The following is a 16,119-nucleotide window of genomic DNA, read 5'->3' on the forward strand; positions in this document are numbered from 1 at the left end:
TATAAACTTAACCTTTTCTGGATATCACACATAAATAGAATGATACAATTTGGTTTGACTTCTCTTAGCATGTTTTTGAGGTTCAGCCAAGTCATAGTGTTTATTAGTATGTCATTTCTTATTGCTAAATAGAATTCCATTGTATGAATATACCACATTTTGTCTACTCATGAGTTGTAGACATTTGAATTGTTTCTGGTTTGGAGCTCTTGTGAATAATGCTGCTATGAACATTCATGCTCAAATTTTTATATGGACATATATTTTATTTATCTTGAGTATATCCCTAGGAGTAGAATCGTAGAATTGCTGTGTCCTATAATAACTATCCCAAGTGACTGGGACTACAGGTGCACACCATGTCACCTGGCTAATTTTTTCTATTTTTAGTAGAGACAAGGTCTCAAACTCCTGAACTCAGGCAATCCTCCTGCCTTGGCCTCCAGAGTGCTAGGATTACAGACTGTGAGCCAGTGCGCCTGGCCTACATGCAGAGATTCTTTAATTTGCAGTTGCATAAAAGAAAAAAGCTTTGTCTAAAAGCTTGGAGTCAGTAGAAAGGAATGTTTAAGTTAAGTAATTCTGTTAATCATAAACTATCGTATACTTGGTCAAAGTGACCAGTTAAGCAAAATTGATGGGCTACAGGCATGACTTAATCCTTGTCTTGCTTGGCTTTAGGTCTTGTTTATTTATAATTTGGTATCTTATTGCTAAAAAGAGTGTGTTTTGTCAGTCTTATAATCTCTATTTTAACATTAATACTGGTCAGTTATTGTGTCTAAACTCCAAAAAAGGAAGTGGTATAACTAGACATGTCCAACTTCCCATCCCATCATGGCCAGGAAATCAGTTTTTAAGGTTTCTCTGGGGTCCCCTTGGCCAAGAGGGGCGACTGTTGGAAGGGAGGGGCTTGGGATTTTATTTTTAGTTTATATTATCAAAAGAGAATAAAATGTACTGTACTGGACTTGCACTACAATTTTGTGGGTTTTTTTGTTTTTGTTTTTTTTGACACAAGTTCTCTCTCTGTTGCCTAGGCTAGAGTGCAGACGTCATTGTAGCTCCCTACAACTTCAAACTCCTGGGCTCAAGCGATCCTCCTGCCTCAGCCTCCAAAGTAGCTAGGACTTCAGGTGTGTACCACTACCCCTAGCTAATTTTTCTACTTTTTATAGAAATTGACATCTCACTACATTTCCCATGCTGGTCTTGAACTCCAGGCCTCAAGCAATCCCACTTGGGCCTCCCAAAGTGCTGGGATTATAGGTATGAGCCACCACACCTGGCCCCACTGCAATTGTGAATAAAAGTGGCAAGAGTAAACATTTTATCTCAGGGGAAAAGAATTCAGTCTTTCACCATTAAATAAACATTTTAGGTCTGGGCTTTTCTTTTTTTTTTTTTTTTTTTTAAATAAGAAATTGTTACTAAAAGCTTGTTGGGCTTTTCATAGGTGCCTTTACCAGGTTGATGAAGTTCCCCTCTGTTCCTAGTATTAGAAGCTTTTACGATGAGTGAGTGTTGAATTTTCTGGATCCTCTTTCTCTCTGCGGTGAGGTCATCATAAGGTGGTTGCCCTTCATTCTTGAGGGCATTCATTGCAGGCCTTCTGGGTGCCCCTAAGCATGGAAATAAAGGAAAATCTTGAGTCCCTCCAGGGAAAGTTCCAGACATCTAAGCAAGCCAGAGTCATGAGGCATTTGGGTTACCTATGGAATCTAAAAGAGATAGCATCTTAACATACGTTCTTGAGTTTGTTTTTCAGAACAACCCCCCCACCACCACCAGATGGAAAATGCAAATAAGACAGAACAGAGGAATTGAACTCTGATGGTTATTCTTCCCCCACCCAGCATATTATGGGGGTACAGATTTTAAGGTTTCAATAAATGCCCTTTCCCCCCCTCCCCCCACTCTGATGGCTATTCTTTGTTCTAAATTTTTTCAGGGGAGAGGAGCTGTTGGGGGGAGGGGGGGAGAGTTGGAGAGAGCCACACCCATCTTAACATTCCTTTCCCTTAATCCAAGAATCTCTGAATCCACCTAGGACCCATAGGCACCTACCCCACTTCAGGATATCCACCTTTTGGGGCCAGGCTGATTTATAATCTCCACATGCTGATTTACAGTATTCCCTGCCACCTCTTCTTCCCTGAAATGTACCCCTACCTTTAAAAACCCTTGCTTTTAAACCATCGGGGTCTTAAACGTTAGCTGCCTGTTCTTGCATGGCACCATTCTGTAAAAAGGCCTCTTTCTCCTGCTGCGGCTCTCGGCTTCAGTGTCTGGTTTTGCTACATCAGGCAAGTGGCCCCCAGTGTGGTTCAATAACATTCTCTTAATATGATGTATTACATTAATTAATTTTCATATGTTAAATCATTAAGACTTTTGTGTCTGTGTTCATAAGAGGTAATAGTCTATGAAAAAAGAAATATTCTTTGGTAATATCTTTACCTGGCTTTAGTCAGGTAATACAAGTCTCATAGAATGAGTTTGGAAGTGTTTCCTCCTCATCTACTTTGTGAAGGATTAGTAATAGTTCTTCTTACAATATGTTATAGAAGTGAACAGTGAAGCTGCCTGAGCTTTTCTTTGTGGGAAGAGTTTTATTAATTCAGTTTCTTTACTTGTTTTCACATTTTTTTGTTTCTTCATAAGTTACTTGTGGTCATTTGTGTCTTTCTGGAAACTTGTTCATTTCATCTAAATTATCTGATTTGTTGGCATAAAATTTTTCATAATATTCCCTTACAATCCTTTAAATTTCTATAGGTTGGTAGTGGTGTGTCCTCTTTCATTCCTGATTTTGGTAATTTGTGCCTTCCCTAATTATGTCCTTGGTTAGTCTAGCCTAAGGATTTGTGAGTTATTTGATCTTTCCTAGTTTCTAAGGTAGAAGCTTATGTTGCTGATTTGAGACCATTGTTTTCTGAGGTAGATGTTTAAAATTATAAATCTCTGGCCTGGTGCAGTGGCTCACACCTGTAATCCCAGCACTTTGAGAGGCCAGGGCATTAGGATCACTTGAGGCCAGGATGTTGAGACCAGCCTGATCAACATAGTAACATACTATCTCTACAAAAAATTTAAAAATAAAATTAAAATTGAAACAATTATAAACTTCTGTCTTAAGCACTTGTGATATTATGAGATACTTATTTATTTTTTCTCCCTCGAGGTTCCTGGCCCACAGCTTCTATAATCCTTGTAATTTCTTAAGTGACTAGACCGATTAGAGTACCTTTATTTTTTGTATTTGGCCTTTTATCCTTGCTCCAGAGCAATAAAGGTGAAGAATAGCTTATGTTTCTTATAACAAGCCCCTTTCAACCACATCCGAGTATAGGCTAATGGGGGATTTTGGGAAAGTCTCTAGATAACGACAGTCTGAGAGACTAGTTGCAAGGGAACCATCCACATGCTTAGAGGGTTGGAACTCACAGCCCGCCATCTCCAGGGAGAGGAAAGGGGCTGAAGGTTGAGTAATTACCAATAGCCAATGATTTAATCAACCATGCCTATGTAATGGAGCCTCCATAAAAACCTAAAAGGATTGAATTTAGGGGCTTCCAGGAAGGCAAACAAGAACACATCCATGTTCCTGGAAGGTGGCACACTCCAATTCCACAGGGATGGAAGTTTCCGTACTTGGGATTCTTCCATACCTCGCCCTATGTATCTCCTCATCTGGCTGTTTATTTGTGTCCTTTATAATAAACTAGTTAATACAAGTAAGTGTTTTCCTAAGTTCTATGAGCTGCTCTAGCAAATTAATCGAATCCACCAAGGGGGTTCATGGGAACCTCTGTTTATAGCCAGTTGGTCAGAAGCACAGGTAAAATAGCGTGGACTCTGGAGCTTGTGATTGTCATCAGAATGGGACTCAGTCTTTCAACCTGTAGGATCTGACGCTGTCTCTTGGTGGATAGTATCAGAATTGATTTCAATTAGAGGACACTCAGCTGTTGCCCGAGCAGAATTGATTGGTTCCTTGGTGTGTGTGTCGGGGAGCCTCACACATTTGGTCATAGAAGCCTTCTGTGTTGTGAGAATATAATAAATCGAGGCCGAGCACAGTGGTTCATTCCTGTAATCCTAGCACTCTGGGAGGCCAAGGTGGTAGGATTGCTTGAGCTCAGGAGTTCAAGACCAGCCTGAGCAAGAGTGAGACCTCATCTCTACTAGAAATAGAAAAATTAGCTGAGCGTGGTGATGCATGCCTGCAGTCCCACCTACTAAAGGAGGCTGAGACGGAGAATCACTTGAACCCAGGAGTTTGAGGTTGCAACAAGTTATGATGACGCCACTGCACTCTAGCCAGGGTGACAGAGTGAGACTATCTCAAAAAAAAAAAAAGCGAATAGATACATATATAGATAGATATAGGTATAGATATATACCGTGTTTCCCTGAAAATAAGACCTACCCATAAAATAAGCCCTAGCAGGATTTCTAGGCATTTGTGCAATATAAGCCCTACCCCCAAAATAAGACCTAGTGATGGGCGTGGCTACGCAGTGCATCTGCACAACCCATGCATTTCCTCGTGGAGCAGTAAAGAAGACGAGCAGCTCTCGTCTGCCCCATGGTGACAGCTACTATCCCAGAGGTGACCGAAAAGGTGCAGGCAGACCCACCAACAAGGTGGGCTCCTCCTGTCAGGTCCCGGCCATCCTGTGCGTGCTGCAAGCTGAGGCTTTGAGGGGAAAGTCTCGTGAGGAGCAGGACACTCTGCTTTAGGTATTGTGTGTCCTCAGGGGGAAGAAGGAAAGCTGTGGCTGCCATATTACTATGATGATGTTCCAGAAGAAGATGACTCAACTATATTTGAATAAATATAGATTGTTGTACTGTACTTACATCCCCTGAAAATAAGCCCCAGGGTATCTTCTTGAGGAAAAATAAATATAAGACCCTGTCTTATTTTTGGGGAAATGCAGTAATAGGAGAAACTGACTTTGTTTTTTCTATAGAGCACTGCTTTAGCTGCATCCCATAATTTTTTTATGTTATGTTTTCATTTAAATCAGTTCAAAATAATTTCTGCCTTCCTTTGTAATTTCTTCTTTGATTCATTTATTCAATTTCCAAATATTTGGGAGTTTCCCAGATTTCTTCCTATTATTGATTACATTCCATTGTGCTTAACGAATATACTTTTATTTTTTATTATTTTTTTTAATTAAAATTTTTCTTTTCTTTTTTTTTCTTTTTTATTTCCTACTATTGAGCATTTGAAATCGAATATACTTTTAAATGTGGTTAGACTGGCACATGTTCTACCCTGGAAAACATTCCATGTGTTAGAAAATAGTATATATTCTGTAATTGTTGGTAGAGTGTTCTGTATGCATCAGTTGGATCACGTTGATTGTAATGTTATTCTAGAGTCTTACTGATTTTCTAATTGGTTCTATCCATTATTGAAAGTGAAATATTGGCCGGGTATGGTGGCTCACGCCCATAATCCTAGCACTCTGAGAGGCCGACGTGGGTGGATCACTCAAGGTCAGGAGTTCAAAACCAGCCTGAGCTTTACTAAATGACCCAGTCTTTACTAAAAAATAGAAAGATAGAAAGAAATTAATTGGCCAACTAAAAATACATAGAAAAAGAAATTAGCCGGGCATGGTGGCCCATGCCTGTAGTCCCAGCTACTTGGGAGGCTGAGGCAGAAGGATCGCTTGAGCCCGGGAGTTTGAGATTGCTGTGCGCTAGGCTGATGCCTCGGCACTCTAGCCCAAGCAACAGTAAGACTCTGTCTCAAAACAAAGAAAGAAAGAGGCCGGGCGCAGTGGCTCACACCTGTAATCCTAGCACTATGGGAGGCTGAGGTGGGCGGATGGCTCGAGGTTAAGAGTTCAAAACCAGCTCTGAGCAAGAGCGAGACCCTGTCTCTACTATAAATAGAAAGAAATTAATTGGCCAACTAATATATATAGAAAAATAATTAGCCAGGCATGGTGGCGCATGCCTGTAATCCCAGCTACTTGGGAGGCTAAGGCAGGAGGATTGCTTGAGCCCACGCATGGCACTCACTCTAGCCTGGGTAACAAAGTGAGACTCTATCTCAAAAAAAAAAAAAGAAAGAAAGAAAGAAAGCAATCCTCCTGACTCAATCTCCCGAGATCTTGCTTTTTCATTTAGTCTCACAGTTTCTGCTTTTTTAGGCTATTCACATTTAATTTGTTGATAATGTTATGAAAATTATATTTTCCATTTTACTATTTATTTCTTTTATATTTTGTTCTTCTCTTTTTTTTTTTTTTTTTTTTTTTTGAGACAGACTCTCGCTCTGGCGCCTGGGCTAGAGTGCCTTAGCATCAGCCTCGCTCACAGCAACCTCAAACTCCTGGGCTAGAGTGATCCTCCTGCATCAGCCTCCTGAGTAGCTGAGACTACAGGCATGCGCTACCATGCCTGGCTAATTTTTTCTATATATTTTTAGTTGTCCAGCTAATTTCTTTCTATTTTAAGTAGAGACGGGGTCTCGCCCTTGCTCAGGCTGTTGTCGAACTCCTGAGCTCAAACAATCCCCCTCCTCTTCGGCCTCCCAGAGTGCTAGGATTACAGGCTTGAGCCACTGCGCCCCTGACCTGTTCTTCTCTTCTTCCTTTACTTTTTTTTTTTTTTTTTTTTTGAGACAGGGCGTCACTTTGTTGCCCAGGCTTAGAGTGAGTGCCGTGGCATCAGCCTAGCTCACAGCAACCTCAAACTCCTGGGCTCAAGAAATCCTACTGGCTCAGCCTCCCAAATAGCTGGGACTACAGACATGCGCCACCATGCCCAGCTAATTTTTTTTCTATATATATTAGTTGGCCAATTAATTTATTTCTATTTATAGTAGAGACAGGGTCTCGTTCTTGCTCAGGCTGGTTTCGAACTCCTGACCTCAAGCAATCCACCCGCCTCGGCCTCCCAAAGTGCTAGGATTACAGGCATGAGCTACTGCGCCCGGCCTCCTTTACTTTTTATATTAAGTATTTTTAGTATACCATTCCTCTGTTGATATTTTTCTTTTTTAGTTTCTTAGTGGTGCTCTGGGGATTATAATATGCGTCTTAACTCATCGTAGTATACTTCAATACTAACTTAATTCTGGTAAACTATAAAAATATTTCTCTAATATAGCTCTATTCCTTCACCCTTCTTTGTGCTATTTTTGTCATATATATTACATCTATATATGTTATAAACCTAATGAGTCAGTGTTGTAATTATTGCTTTATATAGTATTATGTCTTTTAAAGAAGTTAAGGGAAGAAATAAGAAAAAATATATTTATGGAGTCTTTTATATTAACCTACATATTTACCATTTCTAGTGTTCTTTATTTCTGCCTCTAGATTCAAATTACCATCTGGTGTCACTTACTTTCAGCCTGAAGGGCTTCTTTTAGTATTTCTTGCAATGCAGACCAGCTAGCAATGAATTCTCTTAGTCTTTTTCTGAGAATTTCTATATTTTGTTGTCATTCTTGAAGGATACATGTGGGGTTTCTTTCTTTTTTTTTTTTTTTTTTTCTTTGAGACAGAGTCTCACTCTGTCACCCTGGCTAGAGTACAGTGGCATTGTCATAGCTCACAGCAGCCTCAAACTCCTGGGCTCAAGTGATCCTCCTGCCTCAGCCTCCTGAGTAGCTGAGACTACAGGCAGGTGCCACCATGCCCATTTTGTTTCTTTGGTTTATGAATTGTCTTGCTGTCTCAGAGTAGTTCTCTCTGTCCCTACAGAGAGACCCTGTGAAAATCATCCCTGTACTCTAGATTGCATCTGTTAGCCTCTGCCCCAGACATCTTCTAACTGGCTGTAGTATGGACATAAATTAAAGCCTGCCAGTCACATAACTTCTCATAACATGTGGAAAGCAGAAATGCTGTGAAGACCATATTGCTGTGCCTCTTGGCTGTTGCTGCTGTCAAGAAAATTCATGGGGGCCGGGCGCTGTGGCTCACGCCTGTAATCCTAGCTCTTGGGAGGCCGAGGCGGGCGGATTGCTCAAGGTCAGGAGTTCAAAACCAGCCTGAGCAAGAGCGAGACCCCGTCTCTACTATAAATAGAAAGAAATTAATTGGCCAACTGATATATATATAAAAAAAAAAAAAATTAGCCGGGCATGGTGGCGCATGCCTGTAGTCCCAGCTACCCGGGAGGCTGAGGCAGAAGGATCACTCGAGCCCAGGAGTTTGAGGTTGCTGTGAGCTAGGCTGATGACACGGCACTCACTCTAGCCTGGGCAACAAAGCGAGACTCTGTCTCAAAAAAAAAAAAAAAAAAAAAGAAAATTCATGGAACTCTGAGATCTTCGTGTATCAGAGTTTCAGCATCCCTTCTCCAGCTTCATAGGTTGAGAGGGAGGTTCAATGACAGTAAAGCAGCTTGCTCTAGCAAAGCCATGAAGAAGACCTCAGAGACTGTAGATTGCTTGTTGTAGCATTTATGCATTATTCCTAGAGATGATTCTATAGGCCTGTTCCTCAGCCTCTCCAACAGTTTCCTAAGCACCTCATTTTCTGTATCATGCCTTTTCGGCCCTTGGGAGTTAGTTGGTAGTTGGATTAAAGTTGTATGTGGATATCAGGACAATTAGGGATGTGCAGTCAGGCCATCTCAGGATTCTGATAACTTGTGTAAGTTCTGTTTCCCTCTGCGGGCCTTAGCTTCCTCCAAGCTCATGAACCTCTCGGTTTTTGTGGATCAGGAATTTGGGAAATGCTTGACTAGATAGTTCTGATTCGCAGTCATCGGAACAGATGATGAGTTGCAGTCAGATGGCAGCTAGAGCTGAAACAACAGATGGATAGAGCTTCTGGGGGCTGGCCAGGCATCTCTCTTTTCATGTAGTGTCAGGGACTCTCCATGTGCTCTTCATACATGGAATAGTTTGGGCTTCCTTACAGTTTGGTGGCCTCAGAGAAGTCAGACTGCTTACATGGTAGCTGAGGAGTTTAAAAGCAAATATTCCCAATTTGGTGCTTTTTTATAATTTCTGTCTCCATGTGTCTGTGTTGCTTGTGATTAGGTCAGCTAGTGATTCAACAGAGCTTATTCTAAACATCTGGAGCCAATAAGGTCTCCATGTAGCGTATTCAAAGTTCAGGCCATGTTCAAGCTTACCCTGGCTTTTACTATTCACTGGGCCCTTTTGCATCTCTTGTGCATATGTGCATAGCCTCAGGGCAGGCCAGGAGTGTGTGGCTAACTTGGGCCCTTTCAGGTCTCCACTGCCACACAGCCTTTGCCAGGGATGCAGTTTCCCCAGCATGACCACGCGTCAGGCTAGTTGTGTCTATGGCTGTTGCTTCTTAGTGCCTTGGAGATCATCACTTCCACCAGTATCTCTACATGTAGACATTGCCTGCCACTCCAAACCAAGTGGTTTCCGTCCTTCCGTGGGGAAGCTGTTGATTCTCAGCCTGCCGCTTCTTGGCAGAACTTTTGCTCTGAATGAGTGCAGGAAGGGGTAAGAGCAACCCCACTAAGAAAGCCACAGGTTCCTACTGTTCCTACTTACCCTAAATTCAGCAGTTTTGCAAGCATAAATACTTCTCAGATTGTTGAGTACCATTGATGAGTTTCTGGAGTGCTGAAATGGTTGTTTTTGTCAATTTTTTCTGGTTTTGTAGTTGCTTTTTTCTTTTTTTTTTTGAGACAGAGTCTCACTTTGTTGCCCAGGCTAGAGTGAGTGCCGTGGCATCAGCCTCGCTCACAGCAACCTCCAACTCCTGGGCTCAAGCGATCCTTCTGCCTCAGCCTCCCGAGTAGCTGGGACTACAGGCATGCGCCACCATGCCCGGCTAATTTTTTCTATATGTATTAGTTGGCCAATTAATTTCTTTCTGTTTATAGTAGAGACGGGGTCTCGCTCTTGCTCAGGCTGGTCTTGAACTCCTGAGCTCAAACGTTCTGCCCGCCTCGGCCTCCCAGAGTGCTAGGATGACACGCGGGAGCCCCCGCGCCCGGCCTGTCGTTGCTTTTGAGGGAGAGGATCTCCTCACTCTGCCACAGCCAGAAGTCCTACCCTGTACTCACCTTGTTTTATATGCAGCTTCACTTCCACCTGACTTCAGAATTTGGAGGGTTCCAAGACTCAGTTCCGGGACATTTTTCTCCCTCATCTACACTCGATATTCTCTTCCAGTCCCGTAGCTTTAGATATGGTTGATATGCTGATGATTCCTGATTTATATCTCTAGCTCTAACCTCCCTCCTGAGCTTCAACTGACTGACAGATATGAATCTCCAACTTACCTCCACCGTATTTCTGATAGACCACTCACATTTAACACAGCTGAAGGAAAAGTCTTTAATTTCTCCCCCAAGGCTGTCTTCCTTCAATTCTAATCTATTCAGCTGCTCAAGTTCAAAACCTAATAAGAGGCTGGGCACTGTGGCTCATGCCTGTAATTTTAACACTTTGGGAGGCCAAGGTGGGAGGATTGTTTGAGGCCAGGAGATTGAGACCAGCCTTAGCAAGAGTGAGACCCCCGTCTCTACAAAAAAGAAAATAGAAAAATTAGCCAGGTGTGGTGGCGCATGCCTGTAGTCCCAGCTACTCAGGAGGCTGAGGCAGGAGGATCACTTGAGCCCAGGAGTTTGAGGTTGCTGTGAGCTATGATGACACCACGACACTCTAGTCCAGGCAACAGAGTGAGACTGTCTCTCAAAAATATAAATTAAAATAACACAACTTGGATGTCTAAAGTAATAAGAAATTTTAAAAATAAAAATAAAAAAAAACTGTGATAAGAGTTATCCTTGATTCCTTTTCTTCCTTCACCCTTACCCCAACATCCATTCTAAGAAATTGGTTGGATGTCAAAGCGACTTCCAGGCCGGGCACAGTGGCTCACGCCTGTAATCCTAGCACCCTGGGGGCCAAGGCGGGCAGATCACTCAAGGTCAGAAGTTTGAAACCAGCCTGAGCAAGAGCAAGAACCTGTCTCAACTAAAAATGGAAACAAATTAATTGGCCAACTAAAAATATATACAAAAAATTAGCCGGGCATGGTGGCGCATGCCTGTGGTCCCAGCTACTTGGGAGGCTGAGGCAGGAGGATCGCTTGAGCCCAGGAGTTTGAGGTTGCTGTGAGCTAGGCTGATGCCACGGCACTCTAGCCCAGGCAACAGAGTGAGACTCTTTCTCAAAAAAAAAATAATTGGCCGGGCGCTGTGGCTCACGCCTGTAATCCTAGCTCTTGGGAGGCCGAGGCGGGCGGATTGCTCAAGGTCAGGAGTTCAAAACCAGCCTGAGCAAGAGCGAGACCCCGTCTCTACTATAAACAGAAAGAAATTAATTGGCCAACTAATATATATATAAAAAAAAAAAATTAGCCGGGCATGGTGGCACATGCCTGTAGTCCCAGCTACTCGGGAGGCTGAGGCAGTAGGATCGCTTGAGCCCAGGAGTTTGAGGTTGCTGTGAGCTAGGCTGACGCCACGGCACTCACTCTAGCCTGGACAACAAAAGTGAGACTCTGTCTCAAAAAAAAAAATAATAATAATAATAATAATTTAAAAAAGCTACTTCCAGAACATAATTCCAAATCTGCCCACTTTGCTCTACCTCCGTAGTCCAAGGTTCCATTATCTATTTCCTGAAGACTGCAATAGCTTCCTTCCTGTTCTTTCTCCTTCTATTTTTGTCAGCATACAGTCTGCTGATACAATTATCAGGGTAATCATTTTTTTTTTATTTAAAAAATTTTTTTGTGGAGACAGAATCTTGCTGTGTTACCCAGGTTGATCTCAAACTCCTGACCTCAAGCAGTCCTCCCACTTCAGCCTCCCAATGTGATGAGATTACAAATGTGATCTGCTACACCCAGTCCCAATCTTTTCAAAGCACAAATCAGATCTTGTCACCTCCCATTACACTAAGAACGAAATCTGTAGTTCATATTGTGGCTTGTGACACCTTATATTTATTTAGCATGATCTAGTAGATGTCATGCTGTCTCTCCAACTTTATTTCCTACCATTTTCCCCCATTCACCATACTCCGGCCACGCTGGCCTTCTCTCCATGCCTTGAACGTGCGAAACCCATCCCTGCCTCAGAGACTTAACACTGTTTCAGGCTGGAGCACTCTTCCTGCAGCCCTGCTGCTGGTGGCTGACACCTCCCTCTGGTGCTCTTTGCTGACTATCCTGCTGCGTCTTTCTCTACCACTTACTTTGCTTGTTTTCTTTTGTTTTTGTTTGTTTATTTAGTTTTTTGTTTTTTTTTTTTTTTTTTTTTTTTTTTTTGAGACAGAGTCTCACTTTGTTGCCCAGGCTAGAGTGAGTGCCGTGGCGTCAGCCTGGCTCACAGCAACCTCAATCTCCGGGGCTCAGCGATCCTACTGCCTCAGCCTCCCGAGTAGCTGGGACTACAGGCATGCGCCACCATGCCCGGCTAATTTTTTCTATATATATTTTTAGTTGGTCAATTAATTTGTTTCTATTTTTGGTAGAGACGGGGTCTCGCTCAGGCTGGTTTCGAACTCCTGACCTTGAGCAATCCGCCCGCCTCGGCCTCCCAAAGTGCTAGGATTACAGGCGTGAGCCACCGCGCCCGGCCTGTTTATTTAGTTTTAGAGTCACTCTGTCCATCAGGCTGCACTGCAGTGGTGTGATCATAGCTTACTGCAGCCTTGAACTCCTATGCTCAAGTGATCCTCCCAATTCAGCTCCCACCTCAGCTGGGACTACAGGCACTCGCCGCAGTGCCAGGCTTGTTTGCTTGTTTTCACAGCGTTTCTAATTCTCTGTCTTCATCTTATTTATTTACTTTATACCCTTTCTTATTTGTTGGGGTGGCCCCAGCACTCAGCCCCGTGCTGACACATAGAAGGCACTCAGAACACACGTGTGCGTTCCATGTGAGTATACTTTCTGAGGCCAGAGAGTGGGTTCCAGCAGAGAGGGGCATGTTATTCATTCGGCAGGTACCACCATATCCCCTGCTGTGGGTATAGTATTGTACCAAGTAATTGGGATACAAAGTCGTAAATGACATGGTCCCTCTCCTGTTTGGTCTTCAGGAGTCAGATTCTGAATACCCTTGAAAAGGAACCCCATTAAAGGTAACAAAACAAAATCCACGCCCGGCGTGGTGGCTCACGCCTGTAATCCTAGCACTCTGGGAGGCTGAGGCGGGCCGATTGCTCGAGGTCAGGAGTTCGAAACCAGCCTGAGCAAGAGCGAGACCCCGTCTCTACTATAAATAGAAAGAAATTAATTGGCCAACTAATATATATATATAAAAAAAATTAGCCGGGCATGGTGGCGCATGCCTGTAGTCCCAGCTACTTGGGAGGCTGAGGCAGAAGGATTGCTTGAGCCAGGAGATTGAGGTTGCTGTGAGCTAGGCTGACGCCATGGCACTCATCTAGCCTAGGCAACAAAGCAAGACTCTGTCTCAAAAAAAAAAAAAAAATCCACAATCTCCAGGCAAGGAAGGAATGGCTGGACTTGGACCCTGGGTGTCATTTTCCCCTTGTGGGCTTCTCATTGTGAGAAGCTTGTGACCTTCCTTTAAAAAGCTCTGGCCCAGGCCGGGCGCGGTGGCTCACGCCTGTAATCCTAGCTCTCTGGGAGGCCGAGACGGGCGGATTGCTCAAGGTCAGGAGTTCGAAACCAGCCTGAGCAAGAGCGAGACCTCGTCTCTACTATAAATAGAAAGAAATTAATTGGCCAACTAATATATATAGAAAAAATTAGCCGGGCATGGTGGCGCATGCCTGTAGTCCCAGCTACTTGGGAGGCTGAGGCAGGAGGATCGCTTGAGCCCAGGAGTTTGAGGTTGCTGTGAGCTAGGCTGACACCACGGCACTCACTCTAGCCTGGGCAACAAGTGAGACTCTGTCTCAAAAAAAAAAAAAAAAAAAAAAAAAAAAGCTCTGGCCCAACTGTGTTCATAAAACCACTTTTCTTGGTTTCTCTGCAGAGAGCCAAGGGAGGCAAGGTGTTTCACAAAAATTTACCAAACATGGTAGGAGAAAAATGAGGAAATAAACAAGATACTAAGGGGCAGAAATACAGCCAGACACTCTGGGAGGCTGAGGCAGGTGGATTGCTCAAGGTCAGAGTTCGAAACCAGCCTAAGCAAGAGCGAGACCCTGTCTCTGCTAAAAATAGAAAGAAATTAATTGGCCTACTATAAATATATTAGAAAAAATTAGCCGGGCATGGTGGCACATGCCTATAGTCCCAGCTACTTGGGAGGCTGAGGCAGGAACCCAGGAGTTTGAGGTTGCTGTGAGCTAGGCTGATGCCATAGCACTCTAGCCCAGGCAACAGAGTGAGACTCTGTCTCAAAAAGAGAAAAGAAAAAATACAGCCAGACAACAACTCTTCTGCCCAGAAGGGCTGGCATAGCTAAGCTTTAGATCTTGTGGAGTAGGAAGAGGCGTCTCAAAAGTTCCCCACCAATAACCTCTCCCCAGGGCATGTTGACCACTTTTTGGTCAAGACTAGATATCTAAAATGTGGGCTTGCCCTCCTCTCCAAGTACTCGGCCTCCGCCTCAGATTGTTGGTGCCATGATGGAACTCATGCCTTGGGGGAGATTTTATTCCCTCAAAGAGGTAAAGCTTTGTTCTCCTGGCCCATAGTTAAGCACAGATTAATACCATGTTTCCTATAATGTGTAACTTGTAATATGTAATTTTTAGATATTTCAAAGTCAGTTCAAAATAGTAAGAAAATGATTCCCTTTTTAAGTCTTTCCAGTGCCCCTGGTTCTATCTGGGAAGAAGTCTTAGCTGAGTACCACCATATCCCATATCTTTAAACCTCTCTGTACAGTTGCCGCTCTTCTCTGGCACCAGTATCTGGTGGAATTATTTCATTTTTATTGTAGTTATTTTTATTGGTATCCACTTAAATTATGATCTGAGAATTCCTTTTTTAAAAGAAGTCACTCAGTAACTTGGCTATACATAAAATTATGGAGTAAGTAATAGTGCAGGTGCTGTGAGAAGACAGCATCAGTCATGATTAGGGGAGGGTGGCCGGGGTCTGCCTGTGTACTAGCATGGCATCCCGTTACTCGGTGCCTGTGTTTGAGGCAGGGTTCAGAGACAGTGCTGTCGAGGTAGTCTTTTTAGTAACTTAAAGATTTTTTATTTTTCCTTGTGTAGTGGAGCACATGATCGAGAAGAACCAGTGTCTCTTCACCAACACCCAGTGTAAGGTGTGCTGCGCCTTGCTCATTTCTGAGTCCCAGAAGCTGGCACACTACCAGGTATGTCACCGCGCTTTCCGGACGCAGTGCCAAGCCCCCACTTCTCCCTGGCTTGCACGGTGAGCTGTAATTGCTTCTTAGCCACCCAGATGTTGCCCCCATGCATGTTGCCTTGTGACTTGAAGATTGACTTAATTTCTCTGACTCTCATCTCTCCCATCCAAACCAGGATCGTTATCTGTCTATCTTTCCTCGGAGCTTGGCATAGTAGAAAGTATGAGCTTTGGCTTTAAATAGACGTGATTTTGAGTCACAACTCTGCTACTCATCTTGGGCAAGAAACCTCCATCATTTTCAGCCTCAGTTTCCTTATCTGTAAGATAGAGATGATAATAATTTTCTCATAGATTGTTGTGAAGATGAAATTTGATAGCTGTGAAGTGCCTCGCTCGCAGAATAGGAACCCAATAAACTAAGTTTCTTCCCCAGCCCTCTCTTCCTCAGAAATATCTGTGAGGATAAATCAGATGAAAATCTAGTAAGTGTTTTTGAGTGCCTTAGATATGAAATGGCATTTGGCTATCTTTGATCTTTTTCCTGGGTTTTTGCAGAGCAAAAAACATGCCAACAAAGTGAAGAGATACCTAGCAATCCATGGAATGGAGACATTAAAGGGGGAAACGAAGAAGCTAGACTCAGATCAGGTAATCCAGCTGCCATGTTGAGCCGCTCCCTTCCTGGAGAAGCCGGTGGCAGGTCGCCGTGGTGAAGAGCATGGGCTTTGAGTCAGACTGACGTGGCCTCCAATCCCAGCCATGCTGTGTGGCTTGGGCCAGCTTATTACTTCTCTGAGCCTTGATTTCTTCCTCTGTAGAAATGAGGATGCTAATGTCAACTATCTTTCAGGATTTTTCTTCACTAAAATGAGGGAAGGTTTATAAAAAG

At 43.3% G+C, this 16,119-nt stretch overlaps 1 protein-coding gene across 4 annotated transcripts in view; it reads left to right on the forward strand.

Moving 5' to 3' along the window:
• ZNF346 (zinc finger protein 346) overlaps nucleotides 1-16,119 on the forward strand; it is a 38,206-nt gene that overhangs the window by 2,523 nt on the left and 19,564 nt on the right. For 3 of the 4 annotated variants that reach the window (XM_012787315.2, XM_012787312.3, XM_012787313.2), the window contains exons 2-3: nucleotides 15,131-15,234; nucleotides 15,786-15,878. In XM_012787315.2, coding sequence (XP_012642769.1) covers nucleotides 15,131-15,234; nucleotides 15,786-15,878 — 197 coding nt within the window. Of the gene's footprint in view, nucleotides 1-1,042; nucleotides 1,137-15,130; nucleotides 15,235-15,785; nucleotides 15,879-16,119 lie in introns of those variants that run through there. The other variant, XM_075998414.1, reaches the window with a different exon arrangement.

Source organism: Microcebus murinus, chromosome 28 (assembly GCF_040939455.1).
Source record: "Microcebus murinus isolate Inina chromosome 28, M.murinus_Inina_mat1.0, whole genome shotgun sequence".
Taxonomy (NCBI): domain Eukaryota; kingdom Metazoa; phylum Chordata; class Mammalia; order Primates; family Cheirogaleidae; genus Microcebus; species Microcebus murinus.